The following is a 27,955-nucleotide window of genomic DNA, read 5'->3' on the forward strand; positions in this document are numbered from 1 at the left end:
AAGACTTGCAAAAGCAGCTGGAAAGATGAGAAGGCTTTTTTGTTTTTGTTTTTTTGTTTTGTTTTGTTTTCGTGTCAGGAGCAACTTGAGTCGCTTCTGGAGTGAGAGAATTGGCCGTCTGCAAGGACGTTGCCCAGGGGACGCCAGGATGTTTTTGATGTTTTTACCATCCTTGTGGGAGGCTTCTCTCATGTCCCCGCATGGAGCTGGAGCTGATAGAGGGAGCTCAACCGCACTCTCCCCAGGTGGGATTCGAACCTGGCAGCTTTCAGGTCAGCAATCCAACCTTCAAGTCACTTAGTCCACTACGCCATCTGGGGGCTCCGGGGGGTGAAAGGGATGGGAAGGGGGACCTTGGGAGGAATGGTCCCCAAAATGTGGCAGGAGGAGGTCCAAAGAGCTGCGACGTCACCATGACGAAGAGGATGCTTGTGATGCTGGTGTGGCTCACCTGCGGCCAGTGGCGGAGAGGACTGGAAGATTGACAGGCTCTGAGGCTCCTCCCCCTCGTCTTCCTCCTCCTCCTCTTCCTCGCCTGGCAGTCTCCCTCCCGCCTCCCTGGGTACCACTCAGAGCAGATCCAACGCTTCCCTGCGTGTTTTGTTGCCCCGCGAGAGCCTGGACCCTAAGAGAAGACCCGAAGGTGAGTGTGTCGGGGGGCTGCGGGTGAGGAAGGGGCTCCAAGGCGAAACGAAGGGCCAGGGAACAAGGCAAGCGGCCCCTTCTCCTAGCGAGAGGGTCCTCCAAGGCGCCGGCCCCCATTGGATGGGTTGCCACAGCTGACACAGGCAAGGGGAAGGCTGGCGCTGGCATCGCCTGGAAAGAAAACAGCCTGCGCGCCGGAATCCGCTCAGCCAGACTCAATGCTCTTATTGTGGAGCTGGCTAAAAATACCTTCCCGGGGGCCGCCCTATATATATATACAATATAATCTCTAAAATCAGGACAGAAAATAAAGAACAACACTCTGAAAGCATAAGCCACAGCAACGCGTGGCTGGGCAAAGCTAGTTACATTATAATAATATTTATTCATTTATTTATTTATTTGCTACATTTATATGCTGCCCTTCTCACCCCAAAGGGGACTCAGAGCGGCTTACAAATTAAATTTACATACAATATTATATTAGCATAGTACAATACCGGTAATAAATTACTATATTGTACTGTATCAATATATTGTAATATTATTAGCAATATGACATGTAAAATATAATATATAATTAATATTATTATATTATATTATTAGTATTATATCATATTACAATATATTATTATCAATATTATATGTATACACAATATATTATATTATTACCATATCATTCATTTACAATATTTCATTTACAATATTAGTAAATGAAAGAACAATACAATATTTAAAAATAAAAATAATTTTAACCAACATACTGTAAACTGGGTTGTTGTATGTCTTTCGGGCTGTGTGGCCATGTTCCAGAAGTATTCTCTCCTGACGTTTCGCCCACATCTATGGCAAGCATCCTCAGAGGTTGTGAGGTATGGAGAAACTAAGTAAGGAAAGGAAAGAATATATATCTGTGTAGAGTTCAGGGTGTGGTAAGAGTCCTTTGTCACTGGGATATATATATATTCTAGCTGTGCCCAGCCACGCGTTGCTGTGGCAAAGTGGTGGTGGTATTGGTTAAAAATTGTTGTGGAATTTTTATTTGACGTACAGTAGAGTCTCACTTATCCAACACTCGCTTATCCAACGTTTTGGATTATCCAACGCATTTTTGTAGTCAATGTTTTCAATGCATTGTGATATTTTGGTGCTAAATTCGTAAATACATTAATTACTACATAGCATTACTGCATATTGAACTACTTTTTCTGTCAAATTTGTTGTATAACATGATGTTTTGGTGCTTAATTTGTAAAATCATAACCTAATTTGATGTTTAATAGGCTTTTCCTTAATCCCTCCCTATTATCCAACATATTCACTTATCTAACATTCTGCCGGCCCGTTTAGCTTGGGTAAGTGAGACTCTACTGTATATGTATACTAGCTGTGCCCGGCCATGCATTGCTGTGGCAAAGTGATGGTGGTATTGGTTAAAAATTGTTGTGGAATTTTTATTTGATGTTATTTGTATTTTTTAAATTAATTTTATTGTAACTTATCTTTTTTATTTACAGTAGGGTCTCACTTATCCAAGCTTCTGGATAATCCAAGCCATTTTTGTAGTCAATGTTTTCAATATATCATGATATTTTGGTGCTAAAATCGTAAATACAGTAATTACAACATAACATTGCTGTGTATTGAACTGCTTTTTCTGTCAAATTCGTTGTAAAACATGATGTTTTGGTGCTAAATTTGTAAAATCATAACCTAATTTGATGTTTAATAGGCTTTTCCTTAATCCCTCCTTATTATCCAAGATATTTGCTTATCCAAGCTTCTGCCAGCCCGTTTAGCTTGGATAAGTGAGACTCTACTGTATTATATTTTATTATTTTGTTTTATTATTTTTAGTTATTTTCTGTTATAGTATTTTATTGTATTGATTTTAAGTGTTTTTAATTATTTTAGTGTTTTTTATTTTATTGTATTATTTGTATGTATTTTATTTTTATTCTTTTATTATTTGTTTTTTATTATTTTTATGTATTATATTTTATTATTTGGTTATATTATTTTTATTTATGTTTTTTAATTGTATTGTTGTATTTTATTTTTCATGTATTTTTTTATATTTATTTTATTATTTTTGTTTCTCTTTGTATTGGGTTGCTCTGAGTTCTGTGGTCTGCCTGGTCATGTTCGAAATGTATTCTCTCCTGATGTTTTGCCTGTATGTATGGCAGGCATCCTCAGAGGTTGTGAAATGTGTTGTAACGAAAGCAAGTGGGGTTTATATATCTGTGGAATGACCAGGGTAGAAGAAAGAACTGTTGTCTGTATATATAGTCAGGGCTGGGAAGGGAAAGGCAAGCAAACGCCTGGCAGCTTCTGGAAGTGCCGGGGTCTCAGCAGGGCATTGGGACTATAGATTCTTCTCTTAGGCGATCCCTTGTAATACGAGGATGTCAGTCCTCCATTTCTTGGAAAACGCCTGTGTGTGATTTTTTTTAATGTGTGGAGGTCGGTGCACGGCTGGTCAACACACAGTCTTCACAGATTGAGGTCCCAGCAGTGGTGTGATTAACACAACGAGAGTGGCTCTAAAGAAAATGCCACCCCAACCCCCTTTGTAAACAACAATAATACACTTTATTTATATTCTGCTCTATCTCCCCAAGGGGACTCAGATAATTACAGATAGGGAAGCATTCAGTGCCTTAATACAGTGGAATAACAATGACATGCACTCAATATTTTGAGCACAAAGACGGATGGCATCTCTGCTAAAGGTCTGAGCTTCTTCTCAGTGGATCTCCCACCTGCCTCCTGTCTCAGGAAGATGACTTAATTAATCAAGAATGACGGGTATTAGCCATAGCCATATGGCTACTGGTTCTTGCTAGCACAATGGGTTCTTGGTATCCTCAAGATTGCTGCCAAGATCCCCATGAATATCCAAATCCAGCCAAACCTATGGAACATTATACACAGCCATGTAGTAAAATGGTGTCTCTTATATAATATGGCAAAAATCAAGACGGATTTAAATTCTTTTTTTGCAATAATAATACTTTATTTTTCTATCTAACCTCCATCTCCCCGAAGGGACTTGGGGCAGCTAACATGGGGCCAAGCCCAGAACAGAACAAAATGTAAGAAGTTAAAAACAGTATAAATAAAATCAACATAACATGTCTGTCTCTGTCTCGGTTTGATGTGTTTATGGGCATTGAATATTTGCCCTATATGTATATAATGTGATCCACCCTGAATCCCCTTCAGGGTGAGAAGGGCGGAAAATAAATACTGAAAATAAATAAATAACATAACATAACATAACAATAAAATAAAATGAAGAAATTTAAGACAAAATACAGTAGAGTCTCATTTATCGAACATAAACGGGTCGGCAGAATGTTGGAAAAGCAAATATGTTGGATAATAAGGAGGGATTAAGGGAAAGCCTATTAAACATCAAATTAGATTATGATTTTACAAATTAAGCACCAAAACATCATGTTATACAACAAATCTGACAGAAAAAGTAGTTCAATACGCAGTAATGCTATGTAGTAATTACTGTATTTACGAATTTAGCACCAAAATATCACAATGTATTGAAAACATTGATTACAAAAATGCGTTGGATAATCCAGAACATTGGATAAGCAAGTCTTGGATAAGTGAAACTCTACTGTACAGTACAAACCATTATTATTATTATTATTATTATTATTATTATTATTATTATTATTATTTTATTATGACACAGCAAACAAAATAGATATGCTGGATTTCATATCACAAAATCACAAGTCGAACACTTCCCAAGTGTCTAGGACTGTGTGATGTATTTTCGGATGATGAGCGCAGATCCCAGTAGGGTGGCCTTTTGCAGTTGGCAGATCGTAATTTTGTCAATGTCTATTGTTTCCAAATGCTGGCTGAGATCTTTTGGCATGGCACCCAGTGTGCCGATCACCTGCACTGGTTTCTGCCAGAGTCTTTGAAGTTCAATCTTGAGGTCCTGATAGCAACTAAGTTTTTCCTGTTGTTTTTCATCAATGCGACTGTCACCTGGAATGGCAACATCAATGATCCAAACCTTTTTCTTTTCCACAACTGTGATGTCTGGTGTGTTGTGTTCCAGAACTTTGTCAGTCTGGATTTGGAAGTCCCACGTTATCTTTGCGTGCTCATTTTCCAATACTTTTGCAGGTTTGTGATCCCTCCAGTTCTTTGCTGCTGGGAGGTGGTACTTGAGGAATAAGTTCCAATGAATCATTTGGGCCACGTAGTTGTGCCTCTGTTTGTAGTCTGTCTGTGCAATTTTCTTACAGCAGCTGAGGAGATGATCAATGGTTTCATCGATTTCCTTGCACAGTCTGCATTTTGGGTCATCAGCTGATTTTTCGATCTTGGCCTTAATTGCCTTTGTTCTGATGTCTTGCTCCTGGGCTGCAAGGATCAGGCCTTCTGTCTCCTTCTTCAGGGTCCCATTCGTGAGCCATAGCCAGGTCTTCTCCTTGTCAGCTTTTCCTTCAATTTTGTCAAGGAACTTTCCATGCAAGGTTATTATTATTATTATTATTATTATTATTATTATTATTATTATTATTATATTATTATTAAATCTTTATTTCTATCCCGCTTTTCTCCCACAAAGGGACTCAGTGTTAAGACAGTAAAAGTACAATACAAAATCAGCAGAATCAAATTGCAAATATAGAACATAATAAGCAATCACAAAACACAAATAAGCATTTAAAAACGATCTAAGTGATTATGGCATCTTGTCAGGTCAAAGCTTGTTAAATAATAATAATACTTTGTTTTTCTTCGCGCCTCCTCTTCATGGCTCGAGACAGGTTACAACATTTCTAAAACATAAATAAACACATAATCCAGTTGCTGTGATTTTTCTGGGCTGTATGGCCATGTTCCAGAAGCATTCTCTCCTGACATTTCACCCACAACTATGGCAGGCATCCTCAGAGATTGTGAGCTCTGTTGGAAAACTATGCAAGTGGGGTTTATATATCTGTGGAATGTCCAGGATGGAAGAAAGAACTCTTGTCTGACTGAGGCAAGTGTGAATAGTGCAATTGGCCACCTTGAGTAGTATTGAAAACCCTTGCAGCTTCAAAGCCTGGCTGCTTCCTACCTAGGGGAATCCTTTGTAGGGAGGTGTTGGCTCCCCCGATTGTTTCCTGTCTGGAATTCCTCTATTTTCTGAGTGTTGTTCTTTATTTACTGTCCTGATTTTAGAGGGGGTTTTTTTTAATACCGGTAGCCAGATATTGTTCATTTTCATAGTTTCCTCCTTTCTGTTGAAATGCCCACATGCTTGTAGATTTCAATGGCTTCTTTGTGTAGTCTGACATGGTGGTTGTCAGAGTGATCCAGCATTTCTATGTTCTTGAATAATATGCTGTGTTCAGGTTGGTTCATCAAGTGCTCCGCTATGGCTGACTTCTCTGATTGAATTAGTCTGCAGTATCTTTCATGTTCCTTGATCCGTGGTGGTCTCTATGTAGACTTGTCCACAGCTGCATGGTATATGGTAGACTCCTAACAGAGGTGAGAGGATCCCTCTTGTCCTTTGCTGAACGTAGCGTTTGTTCGATTTTCTTAGTGGACCTGTAGATAATTGCAGCCAGGCTTTGAAGCTGCAAGGCTATTCAATGCTAATCAAGGTGGCCATTTGCAACATTCACACAAGAGTTCTTTCTCCCACCCTGGACACAGATATATAAACCCCACTTTCCTAGTTTCCAACAGACCTCACAACCTCTGAGGATGCCTATCATAGACGTGGGCGAAACATCAGGAGAAAATGCTTCTGGAACATGGCCATACCGCCCAGAAAACTCACCGAAAACTGATGTAAATGGTCAAAAATCATGAGGGATTGATGATTCCAGAAAAATGGACAAGGAGTGATTAGATGGCTCTTATGTTTACCCTTTATGCAGTTCATGTGCTGAAGCGATTCCTAACAAAGTAACTGGGCATCTGCTACGTAATCTATCAATAATAATAATAATAATAATAATAATAATAATAATAATAATAAGACATTGACAAAATTACATTGACAACTGCAAAAGGCCACCCTACTGGGATCTGCACGTATCATCCAAAAATACATCACACAGTCCTAGACACTTGGGAAGTGTTCCACTTGTGATTTTGTGATACGAAATCCAGCATATCTATCTTGTTTGCTGTGTCATAATATAATAAAATAATAATAATAATAATAATAATAATAATAATAATAGCAGCCTGCTTTCAAAAGTTGCAATTTCTCTAACCATCAGTGAGCGTTCTGCCCACACTGAAAGAACAGATGAAAATGCTTTCATCTTAGCTCTTCCTTTGTTAGTGAAGATGGTGTAATCTCACAAGCATCTCTTTTGCCTTTGAGGATGTCAGCAGCATCTCCTAAAACATAAGAGAAGAGATATTTAAAGACCAAGAAAGATCAGATGGCCCATTTCATCTTGTGAAGGAAACATGGTGCATTTAGTTATAGCCCAGGCTAGGAAACTGGTTCATTGGGATGCCAGAAAAGACCAAATGTGACAAAGGATTGCTTTGATGAGCTAAATATCATGAACTCAGTTTCCATTTGCCTTGGGCTTTATTGCTGCATCCTGTTTAAGATCTTCATGTTGTTAACGTGCTGTTGTTTTAGAGCAATTCTGTCCCTTTCTACACTACCATCTAAAATGCAGATTGTCCGCTTTGAATTGGATGATATGGCAGTGTGGACTCATATAATCCAATTCAAAGTATATCCCTACAGGTTGGATGTTGTCTAACCTGGAGTGCATCTACACTGTCAAGTGAAAGTGAAATGGCAGACAAAGGTTTGAGGCAATGAGACAAAGGGAGTTCCGACGGCTATAGAAAAAAAGACGTTCTCAGTGGCCAGAAAGAATAAGCAATAAGAAAAAGGACCTTCTCCTGTAATCAGGAAAGCAAAGGTCCCAAACAAAGAAACACAGGTTCTTATATACCCTTTTCCTACGTCATCTAGGCATTATCCATCACCAATTAGTGTCAAAAAAAGTCTTACTCGGCACTTAACTAAAAAGCTACTTTTGCATTTTCCTAAAATATAGGCTCTTTCAAGACCTCTGACCCTCTATTAGGCCTTATCTCTGGAATTTCCTATCTAGGCTCTCAGGCGTTCTCATTAATTAAGGAATTTCCCCCTATCTTAGCTTTTAGGGAGCCATTAGCACTCATACACGGTGCCAGGTCTTATCTTGACATCCCAAAAGCCTAAATTTGTTTTTTGTCCATTAGCTTATCTATTCTTGTTGACACTTAACAGATGTTTCTGCATGTTTGAGGCCTCTTTAAGTGAACTTTAGTCTTTGCTATGGGGAGAGATCTATTCGCCAGGGCAGAATATATTTTAAAGCTTTATGCACACAATCTGCTGGTGATTACATATTTTCCTATTTCTGTTTCTTAACATGATTACATTCAATATATAGTTTCCAATACAAGTATTATATTTTCCCAATACACCTTCATCAAATGCAGTTTGACACCACTTTGGCTACCATGATAATACTATGGATTCTTGAGATTTGTAACTGGGTGAGGCACCAGCATGCTTTGAGAGAAGGTTTAGGACCATGTAAAACTATAACTCCCAGGCTTCAATGACAGTTAAAATGGTGTCAAACTATACTCATTCTACAGTGTGGATGCACCCAGAGATTGTGGCACAGTAAACTTCAATAATAATAATATAATAATAAAACTTTATTTGTATTCCACCCTATCTCTTTCACCGAGACATTACTTCTTAGCACTTTAATCCCTTCCTACCTTACCTTATCCCATATTATCCCAGTTGACTCTCTGACACTTGTTTATGCACTTTATTAAAGCTTTGGCTATTGTGTTTTATATGCCCAACCCCTTTTATCTCCAGTGGCTGATGCTGTATTATTACTCATTTGTTCTGATTTTATGTGTTTTATTGTATTTTAAAAATGTTTAAATTGTTTATTTTATTTGATTTATGTTATTACTGTTTTTGTTTTGATATTCATTGTAATTGCTTTATTCTGTTTTGTTTTGGGCATCGCCCCATGTTAGCCGCCCCGAGTCCCTTCGGGGAGATGGTGGCGGGATAGAAAAATAAATTATTATTATTATTATTATTATTATTATTATTATTATTATTATTATTATCTCCCCGAGGGGACTCAGAGCGGATTCCAACATACAATGGCAAACATTCGATGTCTCTGTAAACATAAAATCCCAGAGAAACCCCGCATATAAAAATAACATTAAACCCTAACATCAAATTAAAGCCTAACATCAGTAAATTAAACTACATGTAGTCAAACAAAATTATATAATAACATAAAATCCAAATGGGCCACCACATGTTCTTGTTATGATATATTTAGTGGGAACCTGGATTCATTGCATGCCCATCCAGGGATGACATGCTCATGCAAAGCCTTTGCTTTCCATCATGCTTTTCCATTTCTCTCGGCAAGAGAAGCTAGGAACTGCAAGATTAATATGACACTCAATTCCAAACTTTTCATTGTACTCTCCATCCTTAGGAACTCAATAAATGGGGGCCGCTCTCCATGTTTATTACACAAGGCTTCTCTAGAGAACATCCCTTTGCATTTGCTAGAACACTCTCCTGCTGCCACAGATAAGCTTTGTTTGAAAACAAGCGTTGAATCTATTCTCGCAGAAGCAGAGGAAGCAGGAGGACATTTTTGCTCCCTGGCTTCAGGTAGGATTTGGCTAAGATTTGGCTAAGATTTTAAACTGAGTTTGGGCTTGGCTCCTGTGGTCAAAGTCTAACTGTTGTGTGACTGTTGTGTTGAAAGAGAGCCAGGTACTTAAGTTGATTGACAGCAGGCATTGTCCCCTGTTAATTGAGTTTCTGGGAAAGCTTTATTTGCCAGTGTGAGTTTCTGCCAGAGCCTGATCCCAGAAGGGCAGTTGGTTCTCGCAGAAGCAGAGGAAGCAGGAGGACATTTTTGCTCCCTGGCTTCAGGTAGGATTTGGCTAAGATTTGGCTAAGATTTTAAACTGAGTTTGGGCTTGGCTCCTGTGGTCAAAGTCTAACTGTTGTGTGACTGTTGTGTTGAAAGAGAGCCAGGTACTTAAGTTGATTGAAAGCAGGCATTGTCCCCTGTTAATTGAGTTTCTGGGAAAGCTTTATTTGCCAGTGTGAGTTTCTGCCAGAGCCTGATCCCAGAAGGGCAGTTGGTTCTCGCAGAAGCAGAGGAAGCAGGAGGACATTTTTGCTCCCTGGCTTCAGGTAGGATTTGGCTAAGATTTGGCTAAGATTTTAAACTGAGTGTGGGCTTGGCTCCTGTGGTCAAAGTCTAACTGTTGTGTGACTGTTGTGTGAAAAAGGCACCTTTACTAACTATCCTTTGCAGTACATACAGGAAACAAAGCAACATAAACAAATACACAAAGACGTGGTTTGTTGCAGTCTGCACATAAAGTGCGTGCATATTACTTAACTGTACAAAGATCCCACTTGGCCACCACGCTCACCAAGAGATGCAACAAAAGCAAAACATTCCCATCACATGCACCAGCTGTGGCATGTTCCGCTTTTTCACACAAAAACTAGACAACTACATCTGCTCCAAATGCAAACAGATGACTCTGATGGAGCAGAGGATCCAACAGCTCGAGCACCGTATTAAGACCCTTAAGGACATTCAGGCACTCGAGCTCTTCTTGGACACTGCACAACACGCTGCTGTAGATCAGCAGCCTGCATCACACCAACACCACCAAGACCATGATCAGGAACCTTATGGGGAGATCAACTCAAAGGTAGACAACCCTCAGGCTTGGAAGGAGGTCACCCATAGAAGGAGACGCAGGACCAGGCAGCCTCCACAGAACTCCTCTGCTCAGCTGCATTTACACAACAGATTTGAAATTCTTACATCATTAACATACAATCAGGAAACACATCTTGTGGAGGACCACAGTTTCTTAGATACCACTCAGTGGACCATCCTGGATCAATGCGCAGGGGATAGCCCTGACAGGGACAGTGCATCACCACAGTCACACTTATGTAATCATGCAAATGCTCCATCCCCAATCATAGACCAGGAGCAACAGGAACATCCTTGGGAGAGTAATGGGCTCTCGGATGTATCTCAATGGATTGTCATTGATGAATGCACTGGGGATGTTGAGGAGGAGGACAACACTTTACACCTACATGATTCACTTCAACAGGAACACTCTTCAGGGGACATACACACTGTCTTGCACAAAAGGGACCCTGTCAATCCTCAAAGGAAACAGGTCTTGGTAGTAGGTGACTCCCTCCTTAGAGGAACGGAAGCCATCATTTCCAGACCGGATGGGATGGCTCGAGAAACATGCTGCCTCCCGGGGGCAAAAATACACCATATCACTCAGAGGCTCAGCAGGCTCCTAAAGCCCCATCACCCTCCCCACCTTATGTTGATTCATGTAGGTACCAATGACACCGCTAGGCATACTTTTCAAAAGATCACAAATGATTTTCGAGCTCTGGGAACAAAGCTAAAACTGTATAATGTACATGTGATCTTTTCATCCCTCCTCCCCGTTGTAGGACATGGCTCTACAAGGGCCGGAAAAATAGTACAGGTCAATAACTGGCTCAGAAAATGGTGTCAAGAGGAGCATTTTGGCTTCCTTGACCATGGTCTACTCTTCCAAGAGGATGGACTACTGGCAAGCGATGGGGTACATCTCACACAAGTAGGAAAACATCTTTTTGCACACAGACTCACAAACCTCATCAGGCGCACTTTAAACTAAATCCACTGGGGGAGGGGAACAACAGCCTGGCGAACACTATATTACCCACGACCACAGGGAACCGCCGTAAGGCTAAACGGAGGGCTGCACAAACACAGCAAGGACCAAGTACAGAGAGCACAATAATCCCAAATAAACAGTTCGAGGGGAGGTCACAGGGGCTTACATGTCTTTACACTAATGCTCAGAGCATGGGAAATAAGCAAGACGAACTCCAACTCCTAGCACAGCACCACACATACGATGTCATAGGCATCACTGAAACCTGGTGGGATGACTCCCATCACTGGAATTTAACCATTGAGGGCTATAACCTCTTTCACATAAATAGAACAAAGGGGAGAGGAGGGGGAGTAGCTTTATATGTCAAAAACAGTTACGTTGCAGAAGAAATGCAAGACTGTAATCCGGGAAACCAGCTTGAAAGCATCTGGATAAGAATCAAGGGAACCGGGACTCAAAAAGATCTTGTCGTGGGTGTCTACTACAGACCTCCGAGTCAGGATGAAGGACTTGATGAAGCCTTCTGTCAACAGCTGACCAAACAGGCACAAAGAAGAGATATAGTAGTCATGGGCGATTTCAATTATCCCGATATCTGCTGGAAAACAAACTCAGCCAAGAGTACAAAGTCCAACAAATTCCTCACTTGCCTTGCAGATAATTTTATGGTCCAGAAGGTAGAAGAGGCAACAAGGGGATCAGCAACTCTTGATCTAATCTTAACAAATGTGGAAGACCTGATCAATACAGTTGAAGTGGTTGGATCCTTAGGGGCAAGTGACCATGTGCTCCTGCAGTTTGCAATACAAAGGAATGCTGAAACTAAGACAAGTCAAACACGCATTCTGGACTTTAAGAGAGCTGACTTCCAAAAAATGAAGGAATTACTGAGCGGCATTCCATGGACGCCGATATTAAAAAACAAGGGGGTTAAGGATGGATGGGAGTTTTTCAAAAGTGAAATACTCAAGGCGCAAATGCAAACAGTGCCAACAAAGAAGAAAAATAAGACAAGTGCAAAGAAGCCAGAATGGATGTCCAAAGAACTTCTAACTGAGCTAAAGCTCAAAAGTGACATGCACAAGAAGTGGAAAAGGGGAGAAATCACCAAAGAAGAATTCAAACGTATAGCCAACTCCTGTAGGGAAAAGGTTCGCAAGGCTAAAGCGCAAAATGAGCTCAGGCTTGCCAGGGACATAAAAAACAACAAAAAAGGTTTTTTGCTTATGTTGGTAGAAAAAGGAAGAAAAAGGAGGCGATAGGGCCACTGCAAGGAGTAGATGGGGTGATGGTGACAGGGGATAGGGAAAAGGCAGAACTGCTTAATGCCTTCTTTGCCTCGGTCTTCTCACAAAAAGAAAGCCAGCTTCAACCTCAGCAACACGGAATGGACGAAGGATTGGGGGAAATCCAACCCCAAATAGGGAAACAAGTTGTCCAGGAACACCTGGCCACTCTAAACGAATTCAAGTCCCCAGGGCCAGATCAGCTACATCCAAGAGTATTGAAGGAACTAGCGGAAGTTATTTCAGAACCACTGGCAATCATCTTCGAGAGTTCTTGGAGAACAGGAGAAGTCCCAGCAGATTGGAGGAGGGCGAATGTGGTCCCTATCTTCAAGAAGGGAAAAAAGAACGACCCAAACAATTACCGTCCGGTCAGCCTCACATCAATACCAGGCAAGATTCTGGAAAAGATCATTAAGGAAGTGGTCTGCAAACACTTAGAAACAAATGCGGTAATTGCTAATAGTCAACACGGATTTACCAAAAACAAGTCATGCCAGACTAATCTGATCTCTTTTTTCGATAGAGTTACGAGTTGGGTCGATACAGGGAATGCCGTGGATGTAGCATATCTAGATTTCAGTAAGGCCTTCGACAAAGTCCCCCACGACCTTCTGGCAAACAAACTAGTAAAATGTGGGCTAGACAAAACTACGGTTAGGTGGATCTGTAATTGGCTAAGCGAACGAACCCAAAGGGTGCTCACCAATGCGTCGTCTTCATCATGGAAAGAAGTGACAAGTGGAGTGCCGCAGGGCTCCGTCCTGGGCCCGGTTCTGTTCAACATCTTTATTAACGACTTAGACGAAGGGTTAGAAGGCACGATCATCAAGTTTGCAGATGACACCAAACTCGGAGGGATAGCTAACACTCCAGAAGACAGGAGCAGAATTCAAAACGATCTTGACAGACTAGAGAGATGGGCCGAAACTAACAAAATGAAGTTCAACAGGGACAAATGCAAGATACTTCACTTCGGCAGAAAAAATGGAAATCAAAGATACAGAATGGGGGACGCCTGGCTTGACAGCAGTGTGTGCGAAAAAGATCTTGGAGTCCTCGTGGACAACAAGTTAAACATGAGCCTACAATGTGATGCGGCAGCTAAAAAAGCCAATGGGATTTTGGCCTGCATCAATAGGGGAATAACGTCTAGATCCAGGGAAGTCATGCTCCCCCTCTATTCTGCCTTGGTCAGACCACACCTGGAATACTGTGTCCAGTTTTGGGCACCGCAGATGAAGGGAGATGCTGACAAGCTGGAAAGCGTCCAGAGGAGGGCAACTAAAATGATTAAGGGTCTGGAGAACAAGCCCTATGAGGAGAGGCTTAAAGAGCTGGGCATGTTTAGCCTGCAGAAGAGAAGGCTGAGAGGAGACATGATAGCCATGTACAAATATGTGAGGGGAAGTCATAGGGAGGAGGGAGCAAGCTTATTTTCTGCTGCCCTGCAGACTAGGACACGGAACAATGGCTTCAAACTACAGGAAAGGAGATTCCACCTGAACATCAGGAAGAACTTCCTCACTGTGAGGGCTGTTCGGCAGTGGAACTCTCTCCCCGGGGCCGTGGTGGAGGCTCCTTCTTTGGAGGCTTTTAAGCAGAGGCTGGATGGCCATCTGTCGGGGGTGCTTTGAATGCGATTTCCTGCTTCTTAGCGGGGGGTTGGACTAGATGGCCCTTGAGGTCTCTTCCAACTCTACTATTCTATGATTCTATGATTCTATGATTCTATAATCAAATGGGTCCATTAAGTAATGGATTTACATTACGGATTTGAAACGTGGTCTTTCAAACCAAACTGTCCAGATGGAAGGGAGATACAGAGCCTAGTCTGTATACTTCTTTATCTGAAATATGCTCCATTAATTTAGCAGAACTACCGTATATACTTGAGTATAAGCCAACTCAAATATAAGCTGAGGCAACTAATTTTACCACAAAAAAACTGGGAAAACTTATTGACTTGAGTATAAGCCTAAGGTGGGAAATGCAGCAGCTTTGGGTAAATTTCAAAATAAAAATAGATACCTATAAAAATTTCATTAATCGAGGCATCAGTAGGTTAAATGTTTTTGTATATTTACCATATTTCAAAGAAAAACAATAAACTAGCTCTATAAGTGAGAAAGTAGGGGCAACAAAAACAATATGGTATCAACAATAACATAGTAGTAGTAGTAGTAGTAGTAATAATAATAATAATAATAATAATAATAATAATAATAATAAAAACTTCATTTGGATCCCACCCTATCTCCCCATGGTGACTCAGGCTGGCTTCCAACATAGTAACAGGCAAACATTCAATGCTTATACAAACAATGCAGAGCTAGATATAGATCTATAATTATAGATACTAATTTCACATATGCATTTCCCCCTGAAACGTTTGCAAATCCCTCTGTGTGTGTGTATGTGCATTTCCCCCCTGCAATATTTGCAAGCCCTATATATAGGTAGGTAAGAATATCTATCCAGACATCTCTCTTTATATAGATATTTGCAGAGACTTGCAAACATATGAGGGTAAATTCATATATAAAAATAATGTATATGTACGGCTACAGATACATAGGTACATGGATCTATTTGTATAAAGAATTTGCAAAGACCTGCAAAGAGCGAGGGAGGCTTTGCAAAAGAAAACACACTGATAAGAGAGGAGAAGAGAGAAATAGATCACATATTGCAAGCAATAGCCTGCAGGCTCCATTGCCGGCCTTGACCCGATTATAAGCCGAGTATATACGGTAATATGCTGCTATAGAAGAGGAGGGAGCCCTTGGCTGCTCACGTATTATAACTGCAGCTCTCAGGGTCCTTTACCCTTTAACATCCATGGGAATTATGGAAGGTGTAGACCAAAATAAGTCCAGAACCAAATGTTCCCCCATTTCAATATTGGAAAGGGATTGGGAAAACTAGACTTCATTGCTTAGATGTGAAATACACAATCCCTACTTTGTTATGAGTTTAAAATGGGAGGATAAAGGCAGGAAATAAATAAATAAATAAATAAATAGTATTCTTGTGGATTTGATTATTCATAAATTTGTTTAATATTAGCTAGGTCCTTCAGTGCAACTCTTGGACCAACTTCCACCAGGTTATATAAGGAGACAAATTCAACCCGCAACAATACAAATATTGCAAGTTTATATTTGAATGCTGAGTCCCTAGGCCCCTTCTACATTTGCCATATAAACCAGGTTATCAAATTAGATAATCTAGATTTTATATGGCAGTGTAGATGGGGCCTAGTTAGCATGCATTTTTTTGCTTTCATGTGTAAGAAAGGCACATTTTGTCAAGGCATTCATGGCTGGAATCACTGGGTTGCTGTGAGTTTTCCAGGCTGTATGACCATGTTCCAGAAGCATTCTCTCCTGACGTTTCGCCCACATCTAGGGCAGGCATCCTCAGAGGTTGTGAGGTCTGTTGGAAACTAGGCAAGTGTGGTTTATATATCTGTGGATTAATGTCCAGGGTGGGAGAAAGAACTCTTGTCAGCAAGTGTCAATGTTGCAGTTGACCAGCTTGATAAGCATTGAATAGCCTTGCAACTTCAAAGCCTGGTTGCTTCCTGACTGCTTCTTACCTCCTTTGTTGGGAGGTGTTAACTGGCTCTGATTGTTTCCTGTCTGGAAGTGCCCTGTTTTCTGAGAAACCCAAGGCACGTTTTAATTGTTGTTGTTTTTTTGCAGGGGGCAGTGAGCTGTTTGTTTTGTAGTGGCAAGGTATGCATGTTTCCTTAAAAGTGTGCTTCTAGATAAATGCAGATAAATTGAAGTCTCGGTAGATTGATTTTATATAATCTGGGCATTTTAATTAAAGGTCATTTCCTAGTCCAATAGATCTGATTAATGGAATGTATCATTTAATCTTTCTCTGCATGTCCTCACCACTGAGCCATATGGCTCTTGGCACCTCTTCCTTTCTCATTTTCTGAATTCAGCCCTCTGTTATCTCTTTAGCTTTAGCTTTCTCTGCTCAAACTCAGAGCCGGGCACTCAGCAAACGACAACTCCCAAGATTCCATAGCATTGAGTCGCAGCAGTGAAAGTAATTCTGTAGTGTAGATCATTGTATTTTGTTTATTATTTTGTGGTGTTCTTATAAACCAGGCTGGTATTTTGAGGTAGATAAATATTCCTCGGTATGTGTGTGTTTCTGCATAATTGCTGATAAAGAAAAGCTTTGTTGGGTTGCTGTGAGTTTTCTAGGCTGTATGGCCATGTTCCAGAAGCATTCTCTCCTGACGTTTCACCAACATCTGTGGCAGGCATCCTCAGAGGTTGTGAGGTCTGTTCGAAACTAGGCAAGAGGGGTTTATATATCTGTGGAAGGTCCAGGGTGGGAGAAAGAACTCTTATCTGCTTGAGGCAAGTATGAATGGAGTAATTGGCCACATTGGTTAGCACTGAGTAGCCTTGCAGCTTCAAAGCTTTGCTTCTTCCTGCCTGGGGGAATTCTTCCTTGCACAGATATATAAACCCCACTTGCCTAGTTTCCAACAGACCTCACAACCACTGAAGAGGTCTGCCATAGATGTGAGTAAAACACCGGGAGAGAATGCTTCTGGAACGTGGCCGTATAGCCCGGAAAACTGACAGCAACCCAGTGATTCCGGCCATGAAAGCCTTCGACAACACAAAAGCTTTGTTAGTAAAACCCAACTAAGACACATGCCTTGGGAGCTTACTAGCAAACATCTGTTTTGTTAGCTGGGTTTTTTTTTCTGCCTGTCACAAAACACATCATGTCACAGGACCGATTTTTAATCGCTCCGAGGAATGAAAGCTTTGTCCCAGCAAAGCTTTAAATTGTTCCCTCCATGCTTTAGACAACAGATAAGGGTGTCTTTATATTTAGCCATACATTGTGTACCATGCATTTGCAGGCAGAGATAATTCCTCTGCAGGAACGCCCCTCCATTATGCAACAACACACACTATCGTTCCCTAGAAAAGGAAAACTGAGCTTGGAAGGTTTGTTCAGCAATCTGCTTACGGAGAGGTGTTGCTTTCAGGCCTTTTGAAAAAGCCATTTCAAGAGGAGGTATCTGGCCCTTTAAGCCATTAGTGGTTATGCAGATTATGACTTTGGATTTGTGTGGTTTTAATAGTGGATTTTAATGTATTGATATGCTTTGATTTTTTTTTTACTTTTAATGGGGTTTTTTAATATTGTATTTGTTTGTTGTTATATGGCATTGAATATTGCCAACTTGGAAGCCGCTCTGAGTCCCCTTCAGGGCAAGAAGGGTGGGGTAAAAATATAGTAAAGTAATTGATTAATTAGATTCTGCTCTGTCCTGTTAAGTTTAATGGCACATTGAATGAATAGAGCGAGGTTCTTTCTTTGCCATGGCCCTACATATTCAGTAAACTCTCAGATAACTAAAATTCAAGCAACTGGAATTCTCAAGCAACTGGCAATTTTTTATACTTTACATAAAATAAAATCAATATTTAGCAGCAATGTTAGAATTATTAAAATTATGTTTGTGAAATTCATTAAGTTGAAATGTTTGTGTGCCAGGCATTGATTGTAGAATTTCAAAAGCCAGTTTTCAGCTTTGGGGCCCAAGTGTTTGATTTGCTCCATCATCAGGTCATCTAGGCCAGGTGCTTTACCAGTCTTACATCGCTTGATGGCTTCTCTGAGTTCTTTCAGGTTCTTTCCTCCAATGCCAGGAACTATCGACCAATCTCCCTCTTATGTCATCTATATAAAGTCATAGAATCATAGAATCATAGAATCATAGAATAGTAGAGTTGGAAGAGACCACATGGGCCATCTAGTCCAACCCCCTGCTAAGAAGCAGGAAATCGCATTCAAAGCACCCCCGACAGATGGCCATCCAGCCTCTGCTTAAAAGCCTCCAAGGAAGGAGCCTCCACCACGGCCCCGGGGAGAGAGTTCCACTGTCGAACAGCTCTCACAGTGAGGAAGTTCTTCCTGATGTTCAGGTGGAATCTCCTTTCCTGTAGTTTGAAGCCATTGTTCCGTGTCCTAGTCTGCAGGGCAGCAGAAAACAAGCTTGCTCCCTCCTCCCTATGACTTCCCCTCACGTATTTGTACATGGCTATCATGTCTCCTCTCTGCCTTCTCTTTTGCAGGCTAAACATGCCCAGCTCTTTAAGCCGCTCCTCATAGGGCTTGTTCTCCAGACCCTTAATCATTTTAGTCGCCCTCCTCTGGACGCTTTCCAGCTTGTCAACATCTCCCTTCAACTGTGGTGCCCAAAATTGGACACAGTATTCCAGGTGTGGTCTGACCAAGGCAGAATAGAGGGGGAGCATGACTTCCCTGGATCTAGACGCTATTCCCCTATTGATGCAGGCCAGAATCCCATTGGCTTTTTTAGCAGCCGCATCACATTGTTGGCTCATGTTTAACTTGTTGTCCACGAGGACTCCAAGGTCTTTTTCGCACACACTGCTGTCAAGCCAGGCGTCCCCCATTCTGTATCTTTGATTTCCATTTTTTCTGCCGAAGTGAAGTATCTTGCATTTGTCCCTGTTGAACTTCATTTTGTTAGTTTTGGCCCATCTTTCTAGTCTATGAGAGGATGCTATTAAATCGACTAGGACCTGTTATCGAACCCAAGCTTATTGCACAACAAGCAGGTTTCAGACCAGGGAAAAACTGTACAAGTCAAATTCTTCATCTGACTGAACATATCGAGGAAGGCTATGAGAAAGGCTGCATCACGGGAACAGTCTTTGTGGACCTTACGGCAGCCTATGACATGGTGCAACATAGAAAAATGCTGCATAAAGTCTACCATATCACCCGGGACTTTGACTTTACAAAAACTGTCCAGACCCTCTTAGAAAACCGCAGCTTCTATGTGGAGTTTCAGGGCCAGAAAAGCAGATGGAGGAATGGTTTACCCCAAGGCAGCGTTTTTGCACCGACCTTATTTAATATCTTCACGAACGATCAGCCACAACCTCCACTCACAAAGAGCTTTATATATGCTGATGACCTTGGCCTTACAACACAAGCAAAAGATTTTGAAACAGTTGAAAAGCAACTCACCAATGCCTTGAAAGATCTCTCCAGCTACTACAAAGAGAACCACCTGAAGCCGAACCCTGCCAAGACACAAGTGTGTGCTTTCCATCTACGTAACCGCGAAGCCAACAGGAAACTGAAAGTTACTTGGGAAGGCCAAGAGCTCGAACACTGTTTCCATCCTAAATACCTTGGTGTCACCTTAGACCGAACACTAACATATAGGAAACACTGCATGAACACTAAGCACAAAGTAGCTGCACGCAATAACATCCTGCGGAAACTGACTGGCAGCGCATGGGGTGCAGACCCACAAGTAATAAGAACATCAGCCCTGGCCTTGTCTTTCTCAACTGCAGAGTATGCCTGTCCTGTTTGGCACAAGTCTGCCCATGCAAAGCAGGTGGACATAGCACTGAATGAAACATGCAGGATCATCACGGGATGCCTTAAACCTACACCTGTTGATAAACTCTACAAGTTAGCTGGCATTGCCCCTCCTGACATGCGACGGGAAGTTGCTGCTAATGGTGAGAGAAAAAAGGTCGAACATTGTGAAAGCCACCCACTGCATGACTATCAGCCTCCTCCCACCAGACTCAAATCAAGGAAGGGCTTCATGAGAACCACCACTCCTCTTGATGTTCCTCCAGCAGCAGCAAGGGTGTCCCTCTGGGCAGCTAAACCTGGCAATGCTAACTGGATGGCCCCCCATGAGGGTCTTCCTCCAGGGGCAAACCAAGAATGGGCAACTTGGAAGTCCCTGAACAGACTCAGAAGTGGAGTGGGCAGATCTAAAGACAACTTGGCAAGGTGGCACTACCTGGAGGAATCCTCCACCTTGTGTGACTGTGGAGCTGAACAAACAACTCAGCATATGTATGCTTGCCCACAATGCCCTGCCTCATGTACGGAGGAGGAGTTGTTTAAAGCTACAGACAATGCGGTTGCTGTCGCCCGCTTTTGGTCCAAAACTATTTAGTTGCTTGTGATTTCTTTTTTTCTTTTTTAAAATTTTTTATATTTATTTCCATTATTTGAAATGTACAATGCTTTTGACACGAAATAAATAAATTAAGTTGAAATATTTATTGATGCTATTTAACTAATATTGCATACTGCATTCACAAAGCTGTTTTTCCAATACAGTAAAATTGTTACTTTAAGTTAAATTTATCTTTATTTGTCTTAATTCGATTTGGTCCTGTGTCATTATCCAGGCGGAGGCCACTAGAGGGCACTAGAGAGAGAAGGATAGTCCATTTTATGCGGGTGGAGGGTGGACTGAAGGAGGAAAATCATTTCCCCTTGTTTTCCTGTTATTTCACCCACCCATGTCTCCGTGGTGGAAACAACCCTTGTTTATGATAAAGAAAGTAAGGAGGGGGGATAACCAGCAAAATGGAGGAAATGGTTTTCCTCCTTCAGCTCCCCCCCCCTTAAAATGGACTATAATTCACTCTCTAGCACCCCCTAGTGGCCTCCGCCAGATAATGGAACAGTTCTTTTGTTTTTAATTACTATATTTCAATATTACTACTGAGTCAATGCAGAATTTATGGTATGGTATGGTATGGTATGGTATGGTATGGTATGGTGCATAGTATTTTTATATAAATAGTTTTATTGTGGTTTTGGTGTTACAGTAGAGTCTCACTTATCCAGCATTCACTTATCCAACGTTCTGGATTATCCAACGCATTTTTGTAGTCAATGTTTTCAATGCATTGTGATATTTTGGTGCTAAATTCGTAAATACAGTAATTACTACATAGCATTAATGTAGTACTTTTTCTGTCAAATTTGTTGTATAACATGATGTTTTGGTGCTTAATTTGTAAAATCATAACCTATTTTGATGTGTCAGGATGCAAGAAAGACCAGCATCCTCAAAGCTGTTCTTTTCGCACCTGACTACAAGAAGACAGAGGAAGAAGACCATTTGGCGGGGAAGGAAGATTTATGACAGGGTCTGGTCTTCAAACGTGGGAAAGGACAAAAGGAAAGGGAGGTGTGGATGGAGAAGAAGGGAGGGGGGAGGCAACAACCCAATATACCGAGGGGAAGAGCGGAAGAGGGGCAGTAAAAGCTTTTGCAGTCATCTTGGCAAGGTGGATTCAATAAAGTTTTCCATAGCGACCAGCTGTGTGAGCCTATTTTTGTGTTCCTTCCAGGAATGGACAGATGTTTAATAGGCTTTTTCTTAATTTCTCCCTATTATCCAACATATCCGCTTATCCAACGTTCTGCCGGCCCGTTTATGTTGGATAAGAGACTCTATTGTATATGGTGTTATATGGTGCATAGTATGAATTAGGCCTATTTGTCATAGTAACTCTCAAGTGGCCAGAAACTACATTTATCTGCACCCCCCCCCCCCCCAATTCCCAAGAGTGCCACAGTAAACTGAGAGCCTACTATAGCAACTCTCCAGGAAGAAGTCACTAAATATGGTTTCAACCCAGCTGGACAAAAGTGAAAGAATGGCTCTCCGGTGTAACATTTGTTTTGTTTGGAAGTATTGCAGACATTTGCATTATGCCGCTGCTGCTTCTGGGAGTACACCAAGTTTTTTTATCTCTGCCTTAAAGAGCCTACACTTGGAGCCTGGCACTCCTGTGCTACTCACTACAGATATATAGGAATATATCTGTATATATATCAGGCATTGGTGCATGGATTCACTAAGGAGGTGTGGGAGGGTGCGGTTATATTCATGCCCTATTTTCAAAAGAGGGTTGAACAACCATACACTACAGTTAGCCCTCTTTACTTGCGAGTTTGACTTTTGCAGATTTGATTATTCACAGATTTGATTAATTCATATCTCTAGGAATTTCTAAGTTTTCCAGTGCAGCTCTGTGGTCAGCTTTGCTGGATAACAATAGAGGCACCGTGGAGGATCTAAGGATCTGTAATGTGCTTTTACTCATTTTTTCCCCACTTTTGCAAGGGGTCCTGCACCCCTAACCCCAGCAAATGTGGAGAGCCTACTGTAAGTTCATTCTAAAAGCGGATAGATATGTTCTCGAGAAGTAATACAAGCAGTGACATGCTTCAACAGATGCTGCCTTTTGTACGGTGATCTCAGTCTGGAGAGACACCTGGTTGATTGCCATGGAGCACATTGGAGTATAGGGCTAGTTCTGTTTAAACATCCCATTGTGTTCTCAAGAATGCTAGCATGTTCGACAATGCATTCCCAGAACTTTTTGTTCCTAGGTGTAAATCCAGACTATGTTTAATTACCCTTCTGAAACGCATACATACGAAAGTGTGCATCAATCACATCTGCACTCAAATCATGAACTATAGAAAAGTTCTATCAGAATCAGCAAAATGTCTTAACTTCCCTGTAAACACCAGTCCTTACAGTCTAGTTTTCAACATAGTGGACCAAGTTGCGAGACATAGCAAGATATTACAAGAATTCAGTGGTATAAAAAATAGAATCACAGAGTTGGAAGAGACCCCAAAGGCTATCCAGTACTACTGCAACAACGACAAAACAACACTCTGCCATGAATCACTTATTGTTTTAAGACCAAGGTTAAAGCTATCTCATGTTCGCTCAGGATCTACAAAGCCAGGAAATTGGAAGCTAAGGCTCATACTTAAGAAGTGTACCCCATGATCAGAAATTATGTGCTGCAGTGTGCTTGTTTACAACTTACTTCCCATGGAGTTGTATTTTGCATAACCACATGTGTGTGTGTGTGTGTATACACACACACACACACACACACACATACATACATACATACATATACACACATACATACATACATACATACATTGTTGCCAGTTGTGGTGGGATTTCGTTTCATCTTACGATTGGGCTATGCCATTTTTAATCTCAGTCCAATACATGGTTTAATATTCACATTGTTAATGCTAGCACGTGTTTGCTCAGTATACAGTATAGTTGCATGCCATTTAAAGAAAACGTATTGAACAAGATTGCATCTTTGTTTTTATTTTACAGAACAGTCACGATGGGGAAGCACCAGATGACTTGCTGGCTTGCCATTTTTCTTCTGTTGATACAGGCTAATGTTTCCCTTGCTAAAAAGAAGCCCAAACCCAGTGGTGGTGGCTGGAATACAGGGGGGCAGCGACAACCCGGCTACCCCCAACAGCCTGGCTATCCCCGCAACCCCGGCTATCCTCAACAACCTGGCTATCCTCAACAACCTGGTTATCCCCAACGCAATCCTGGCTACCCCCAACAACCTGGCTACGGTGGGGGCTATGGAGGAGGCTACGGTGGGGGGTATGGTGGAGGCTATGGAAGCAATCCATATGGTGGCAAGCCATGGAAGCCCAAACCACCCAAGACCAACCTGAAGCACGTGGCAGGAGCAGCTGTCGGGGGAGCTGCAGTCGGAGCCCTTGGTGGCTACCTCTTGGGCAGATCCATGTCCAACATGCAGTTTGGTTTTCCCAACCAGTATGATGAACGCTGGTGGTATCAAAACCGTGACCGTTACTCTGACCAAGTATACCATCCTCCCTACAACCCTTCTGTTTCGAGGGAAGTCTTCGTGAGAGACTGTGTGAATGTCACGGTGACGGAGTACATCCAGCCCACTGGGAATCAGACCGCGGATGAAGTGGAAATGAGAGTGGTGCCACTTGTGGTGCGTGAAATGTGCACAGAACAATACCGGTTGCTCTCAGGAGTAGCTCTCAGCCTTCTTGCCAACCCTTCTCTGGTCTTTACCATCACATTAGCCCTGTGTTTCTTGATACACTGAGGTTGCCCTCCTTGAGCCTCCACCTCGCTAACATCCCAGTGGTGGAGAAGGAAAGAGATCTACATAAAGCTACAGTTTTGTGGAAGAGTACAGTCTTCATATTGCACCTCTTGGGTAGCGTGTCTTCAAGAGCTGTCACACCTGCTGTGTATTAATGGATAACACAGGCTTCCTCCTCACACACTTCTTTTATAGCTATCCCTGTTTCTGTTTGTAGTGGTACAAAATAATTTTATAAGGGAAGAAGATGAAGGGTTATTTTTTGTTACAATGCAGGGAGCTGGCCATCCATCAAGTGGCATCCGTCTTAATAGATCATTGAGCTTAACTTCATGCAAAAATATGTATATGATTCCACATATTTCTGCATTTTCTCTGGCTACTCCTGCTCCTATTACTTCTCGGAAGAGTAAGCCATTTCCTCATACTACCGAAGACTGGCTTTGTTGTCGTCAACTTTCACTAAGAATGGTTTCCAGTTTACAATGGGAAGTATGGAGTAATGACTTGTGCTTTCTGTCCTTGGTCCCTATAGGAGTCTGCAACTGACTCTTAATCATCCAAATATTGCATCTATTCATGAACAAATAGGACTTACAGATAGTAATTTGACATTCAGAAGAGCCCTTGAATCTTTGGGGAATCAAATTCTGCATAAGTGGCCAAAAACATCTAAACTGGTCCTTGCAATATTGACATAAGAACAGATAAGCAACATGAAACACTCCCTTTGTCTTCAACATAGTAAGCATAGTATTTGTTAAGCATTTCTAGAATAATGATGTGAGCAATGTGAACTGGAATCCTAAACACATATGCAAAATTATCTTGAGTTCAAAAAAGTTGCTTTCAAGTCGGCATGTGTAAGGTCCTGTTGATAGACGGCATCGGTTTAGGTGGGGAGCCATACAGCCATACGGCTTCCTGCTCCTATATCATATCCTCACCTGTTTTTGCATGCCTCACACTTGCTGTGCTTCATTTTGTGCATTTTGATTTACAGAGCAGGCCTTGGCATTGGGCTGTCAGGAATGCATCCATCGCTAGTAGAATTTATCCATTTCAATCGTTTATCTGATTTGAACATGGTATATGTGAGCTCTTAAGGCAGATATTCTAAAGGAAGACGTTAGGTGCATCTACACAGGGAATATACCCTGAAGTAAGAGAGGATCTTCTCTATAGTATTTACATTAAACAGGAGGTCATCTTTCCCCCCAATACAGGGCAACGTTGCCTAATGCATTGGGAATAGTCAGAGAATGCTGCGGAGCTTTTCCAAAGCTCCAGAGCAGCCTTAGACTTCAGTGTGGTGTGAACAGTTGGGTCACTGTCACCATCCCACTTTCCCTGTGCCCCATGGCATGGGGGGAAAGGGGTGGCTCTTATCTATGTTTGTTTTTGGTAACCATACATAGCAGCACTCGCAGAACTCTTTATCTCTCAGCACCCTTGCCAATGTCATCAAAGGTAGCCGTATGCCTTGGGGAGATCATGGGATCACCTAGCTGTTCCCCTTCCCTCCTTCTCCAAGTCGCACGGGCACCTTTGTGTCATTGGCAATAGTGCCCAGCAGCAACCAGGAGCTCTTTGGTGCTTCATGGATAATGCTACAATGGCATTACTGGTTTCATCCCACCCCCCAGACATCCCAACCATGGTGGGATGAGGTGGGTAATACAATATGAATGGGTTCCTGGGTAGGTAAACTCAACACAAATAGCCCACTTATATACAAAATAGAAAATAAACATGTTCAGTGAATAATATGAATATTAAACTAGTTATACTGTTCAAATTCACAGTAATCACAAACAATGTTGTATGGATTTTGTACTTTGAAATAGTATCGGCCCCGTGTATTCTTGTGCCAAGTTGAACATGAATCAGGCGCACCACTACTGTTTTTTTTGTTTTGTTTTGTTTTTTTTTTGTTTTGTTTTTTCATGTCAGGAGCAACTTGAGTCGCTTCTGGTGTGAGAGAATTGGCCGTCTAAAAGGACGTTGCCCATGGGACACCTGGATGTTTTGATGTTTTTACCATCCTTGTGGAAGGCTTTTCTCATGTCCCCGCCGCATGGAGCTGGAGCTGATAGAGGGAGCTCATCTGCACTCTCCCCGGGTGGGATTCGAACCTGGCAGCTTTCAGGTCAGCAATCCAACCTTCAAGTCACTTAGTCCACTACGCCATCTGGGGGCTCCTACCATGACTGGTATCAGCCTTACTCTACTGGTCTGAAATTATTATATACTGTATATACTCAAGTATAAGCCTAGTTTTTCAGCCCTTTTTTAGGGCTGAAAAAGCTCCCCTTGGCTTATACTCCAGTGAGGATCCTGGCTGGCTTATGTTCTGGTCGTTTATACTCAAGTATATAGGTAATAAGACTTAGACAGTCTTATCTTATTAAAGTCTTATTATTATTTTCATAAATTACAATTTTATGTAAACATTCAAAAACATTTAACCTATTGATGCCTCAAATAATGTAATTTTATTAATATCTATATTTATTTTTATTTTTGAAATTTGCCAGTAGCTGCTCCATTTCCCACCCTCGTCTTATACTCGAGTCAATAGGTATTCCCAGTTTTGTGATAAAATTAGGTGCCTCAGCTTATATTCAGGTTGGCTTATATTCGAGTATATATGGTACATCAACATATGCTACAAATATAGCCATTAACCATCACAGATTAAAAACACATTTCAAGGTACTTACAAAGTCATGGTGCGGCTGATTCATGTTCAACTCGGCACAAGAATATACGGCGCTGATACTATTTCAAAGTGGTTGTACAATATCCGTACAACATTGTTTGTGATTACTGTGAATTCGAACAGTATAACTAGCTTAATATTCAAATTATTCACTGAACTTGTTTATTTTCTATTTTGTATATAAGTGGGCTATTTGTGTTGAGGTGGGTAATAGCCAGCCCTTGAACTGATAGATGCGACCTACGTGTTGGACTGTACCTATTCCGTCTGTCTTACCGCTTATGGCCTGTTGTCATTATAAAGAGTCAGGACAAAGTTGTATTAATAAAGGCTTGTCTGTATTTTCGTACTTGCTGACGGCGACACTGCATTGTATGGAATATAGATTTGTAAGTGAAATTAAAATGCAAAGCACATACAGGTACCTTTCCGAGTATGTATCTTAATATATGCTGTACATTTTGCTAAATGATTGTGATTCAAACCAGCTTTAAATATGGTACAAGCGAAAGAAAATGTACCACGAGGGCTCTGCAGTGATACAAATGCTGTCCTGGAAATACTGGCTAACTTTGTAATTTTGCATGTGCTTAATATTGAGTTTCCAATGTATATATATATATATATATATATATATATATATATATATATGTTTGATATCTAGTAAATAAATAAATAAAATGTGATAAAAATATGTTTGTCTGTGGAAATTTGTTTTTAGCCAT

General features: G+C 41.3%; 1 protein-coding gene across 1 annotated transcript; it reads left to right on the forward strand.

Annotated features, from left to right (window-relative positions):
* The first annotated feature begins 484 nt into the window (after nt 1-484).
* On the forward strand, nt 485-27,924 carry LOC100555750 (major prion protein homolog). The gene is made up of 2 exons (XM_003226742.4): nt 485-643; nt 23,737-27,924. Exon 2 carries the CDS (start codon nt 23,747-23,749, stop codon nt 24,506-24,508), a length of 762 nt encoding a protein of 253 aa, XP_003226790.1. The 5' UTR covers nt 485-643; nt 23,737-23,746; the 3' UTR covers nt 24,509-27,924.
* Nucleotides 27,925-27,955: the final 31 nt, after the last annotated feature.

This window comes from Anolis carolinensis, unplaced genomic scaffold (genome assembly GCF_035594765.1).
Source record: "Anolis carolinensis isolate JA03-04 unplaced genomic scaffold, rAnoCar3.1.pri scaffold_8, whole genome shotgun sequence".
Classification (NCBI taxonomy): Eukaryota; Metazoa; Chordata; class Lepidosauria; order Squamata; family Dactyloidae; genus Anolis; species Anolis carolinensis.